The sequence below is a fragment of the Ctenocephalides felis genome, unplaced genomic scaffold, assembly GCF_003426905.1.
Source record: "Ctenocephalides felis isolate EL2017-DRISC unplaced genomic scaffold, ASM342690v1 CF-g0.4_SCAFFOLD_02602, whole genome shotgun sequence".
Lineage (NCBI taxonomy): Eukaryota > Metazoa > Arthropoda > Insecta > Siphonaptera > Pulicidae > Ctenocephalides > Ctenocephalides felis.
This window is the reverse complement of record NW_020538756.1, coordinates 25,168-29,716: the sequence shown is the minus strand read 5'-3', so window position 1 is coordinate 29,716 and position 4,549 is coordinate 25,168. Positions and strand designations below refer to the sequence as shown.

The 4,549-nt window shown below is 34.6% G+C and overlaps 1 protein-coding gene across 1 annotated transcript; it reads left to right on the top strand.

The window, feature by feature from the left end:
• Positions 1-3,149: 3,149 nt before the first annotated feature.
• LOC113381119 lies at positions 3,150-4,349 on the top strand. Its single transcript, XM_026620098.1, has one exon. The coding sequence runs from the start codon at positions 3,150-3,152 to the stop codon at positions 4,347-4,349; it is 1,200 nt and encodes a 399-aa protein (XP_026475883.1).
• Positions 4,350-4,549: the final 200 nt, after the last annotated feature.

Sequence of the window (4,549 nt, the reverse complement as noted above, 5' to 3'; positions counted from 1 at the left end):
TTTTTATTATGATTTGTTTTATCTCAAAATTTAGAGCAGTTTTGAGAATTGCGGAGTTATTCGCCTCTGTGCATATGAGGTGCCGAATTTTTATTTGGGAATGCGTCAGAAACAACTGCTTACAGGGATTTGAATTGTGGCAAATTTTTGTTAGATAGATCACCACCGCCTGAATTGCTTGCATATAATTCAGTGCGAAAGCTCTTGGTGACACCGATTTCTGATATGCATTTGAATTGATCAGGGTGTCTGTGGTGATTTTCAATTAGAGCGGACTAAGTCACCCCGATCCAATTGTAATCAGTCGGTCGAGCCCACTGACATCAAGGTCGATACGGCTCATACTGCCAATAGTGAAATGGGATTAGAAATTTAATTTTTATATTTGATGGTTTTTTTTTATGGTTGTGACTATTAAAAAATATTTTGATGCTGTTTTTATTACTAATTTTTTTTTAAATTATTGTTAGAGTATTTGTTCATCGTACGTAATGATTGATATTTAGTTTTCGCGGTAGAAAAGATCGGTAAGGAAACATCGAATAAATTTTATTTTCTTCAGTTTAAAAAAAATCATAGATTTCTCGTGCCTTTCATTCAACCGGTTATGTTATTTTGCAATTATTCCATTAGCGCAACAAGACGGCAGTCACATGTTTATTTAAGTATAGATAAGATAGATAGGAATAAGGAATAAGGGATGTAATAATTTAGTAAGATCATGATCGCAAAATAGGAGATAATTAATAGATACGTAGTAATATTTAGTTAGATAAATTTGCGAGCGCGTACGGTCTATGTGAGACGGAACTATTATTCGGGAAAAGGGGCGTGTACAAGATATAGGAAAGACGCATAGCAAGTACCGAAGCGACAAATACGCAAATAGGAACGATTAGGCGTAGGACACGAGATGGAAAGAAATAGAAAAGAAATGAACAGAGGGGGATGAACTGGAAAAGAAAGTTAAATGTAGGATAGATACATATTAGTCGAAGTTCACGCGTGAGCAAATAGAGAAATAATTACATATGTACGTTAGTGATCCGAAAATAAGTAGGTTAATATAATATTAAACAAAATAGGATAATAACAAATAATAATAGCAAAAAAATCATTAAATGCTAATAAGAAAATTAAATACAGTATTATAGAAATTTGTGTGAATCCCGTGTCGAGTTTGGTGCCAGCAGATGCGTGTGGAGTTTTATTACGTCGTTATTTTTTTCATCGAATAAAGCAGAAATTAACAATATTCCGACGTCGGTCAATTAAATTTGAAATAATAAATTAGAGTGTTTATTTGATTTTTTTTGTGTGTGTTTTTTTTAAATAATAATAATAATGAAAATAAATAACAGTGGTGTTCAAGAGCATGCGGTAAATACAATTTGGTGTGCGCGCGCAGTTGATGTAAATTAAAAGTAAGCAAATAATAATCAGACACCGTTAAGTTTAAGACCCGGTTATAAACTAGAATATTCAAAGGATAATAGTGCTAAGTTTAGTGGTGCCCATGAACACGTGATTAGGTACAATTAAGTTTAAGGTATCGTATATTAAATAAGTTAGAAGTTAGTGAATAAGGAATAGAAATCATTAAATTAAGAGGATTATAAATTAAGACTAGGGTAAGTGATAATATTATAGAACCTTTGATATTATTGATATCAATACCGTAAAAGTTTAAGCAAAACAATCCAGACTTACATTTTTATCCTGTACAATTGTATGCCTTTTTTTATCGTTTTTCGTCGTTTGAGATATTTTTGTGATTTTGAGGGTTGCTCTCGGTTTATTTCATTTTGAAGTTATAAAGTGTAAGAAAGCAATTATAGTTAGTTTATAAGAAGTATGCCGTCTACCAGCAACATGAACAATCGTGTTGTAACTCGTCAAGCTGCACGTAATAGCGACGAAAATTCGAACAGCGACGGAAACCAACCGCGAGCTGATGTAGGAACGAGCGACACGGGGGTCGAAATTTCTGCGGGCGCGAGTAACGCGTCGAGTCACGTCGGGGTTGCTAGATACCCGGTCTTTCATTGTGGAAAGTTTGGGGGTAAGGGTGCAGTTTCAGAATTTTTAATAGAATATAAACAAGCGGCGAAAATAAATAGATGGTCAGATAGGGATAGAGTCGACTTTTTTACAACACCTTGAGGGCGCGCCGCGCACGTGGTATGTGAATCAATTGAGAAAGAATGCATTGCGCGATTGGGAGTCATGCAAATTAGATCTCGAACTGGCATTTCCGGGGCATGGGAGTCAGGAAAGGCGCAACTGTTATTAGAATCACGGGTTAGGCAGGACGGGGAAGATTTGCAAAGCTATATCCTGGAAATGACTGATTTATGCGATAGAGTAGATCATAACATGAGCGAAATGAGCATTATAAGGTACATAACTAGAGGGTTACGTCCGCGATCGTTAATTATACAAGCCGCGCAGTTTTCACACGAGTCGTTACAGCTATTCACATCGTCGCTATTGCGGGCTGGATAAAATATAATTAATTATGTCGCCATCTAACGGTGTGCTTTAGAAATAACCAAAATCTGGTAGGGGGCTTTTGACCCGCCATTTTGAGTTTTTGATTTTATTTTTTATTATTATGTAAAATATAGTTGTTTAAAATACATGGCTAAGACAACATCGTCGTTTTCATTTAAGTATATTATACATTTTGGTCCTTCGAACCGGATCCAGTGATTAAAAATTACAGTCCACACTTTACAATTTAATATACGCGAGTTCGTCAAAAAATAAAGCCAAACAAAGCTCTACGTGAATGAAAACCCGGGAACCTGAGAAGCCGCCATTAAAGCTTGGAAGCGTCGCCTGGAGTTCACTGGAATTGGAACAACTACAACTAAAGATCACAATTGGAAATACAAGTAAGTCCACAATTAGTCTAAAACCATTTCAAAATTGCTTAGTATAATTGTTTGTAAGGTTTAGTCTATGTACGGTATACTTTGTCATTGTGGTTATTTAATAAATCGGGATAGGAATTAGGAGCATATTCCTATTATATATCAATATAATTTTCCATTACATACAAAACTACGGATTTAAACAAATTGCGGTAGCAAATTTATATATAAACTATCGTATATTTTACACGTGCGTTTCTTGTAAAATTTAAAATGGCGGACATTGAGACGCTCAAACAACAAAGGGCTCGATTGATAAAATCTATCGCGCTTATTCAGAATTTTATTAATAACTTTCGAGAAGGAGATAGCAAACATGGCTTAATCCTCAGAAAAAAGAAACTAGTTGAGATTCTTCAAAGTTTAGAAGAAAATCAAACTGAATTAGATGTTAGATGTCCAGGAACTTACTCAAAAGAGTATGAGGAGTTATTTGATTTACATTTTGAATTGTCAGCTCAAATTGAAGATATCTTAGAAAGTAGCATTAACGAAAACAAACCAAATATAGATTTAAAACATAGGCAAGTTAACATCAAACTTCCAGACATAAATTTACCAAAGTTCAATGGAAATTATTCGGAATGGAATGCATTCATAGATATTTACAATTCACTTATACACAACAACGAGCAATTGTCAGACGTTCAAAAACTTCATTATTTAAAAGGGACATTACAATCACCAGCATCTGACTTAATATCAAATCTTTCTATGACCAATGAAAATTACAACACGGCATATAATTTACTGCAAGATAGATACAACAATAAATACTTAATAATTACATCACATCTACAATCTCTAAATGACATAAAACCTATACTACGAGGTTCACATGAAAATCTACGATCATTTTTGAACCAAGCGAGGCAACAGACGCAGTCACTAGTAACAATTCACCAAGATGCAGTTTACTGGGACATAATTTTAGTTTTTCAGCTCACAAATAAATTAGATCACCATACTCGTTTAGCTTGGAGTCTATCACAACAAGAAGGAGAGCTACCTACATTAAACAAATTTTATAAATTTCTTGAAACCAGATCATGTGCGTTGGAAACAGCAACCAAGACTGGAAAGATAGAACATTCCGGGGTTAAAATCAAATCTGTAAATATAGTGTCTCAAGATAATCAGCACAAACCATGTGTATATTGTAAATTAAAAGGACATCGTGTATATAATTGCTTCAAATTTAAGAAACTACCAATAACACAAAGACAGGAAATTTTAAAACTTAATCACCATTGCGAGAAATGTTTAGAACCTGCTCATTCACCAGATGTATGTAAATTCAGTCAGAATTGCAAAATATGCCAGAAGAAACACCACACAATGATGCATGTATATAATGATAGTGAAGTGAAGCTACGCAAAAGGTACTATTTTCACAAGAGTCCAATTCCATAAGCGTTTTGTTAGCCACTGCAATCATCAACATTGAAAACACTCGAGGGGAGCTTTGTGAAGCAAGAGCACTATTGGATAGTGGCTCACAGACCAACCTGGTCACAAAAGATTTAGCAGAAAGACTGCAGCTCCCACAATTTAATTCCCGAAACACTCTGAGTGTACTACAGGGCAAGTCACTAGGAGTATCTAAATCAACT

Bases quoted from the DNA above. Each gene is read 5' to 3' on its own strand.
- LOC113381119 (XM_026620098.1), top strand. From the start codon at position 3,150: ATGGCGGACATTGAGACGCTCAAACAACAAAGGGCTCGATTGATAAAA.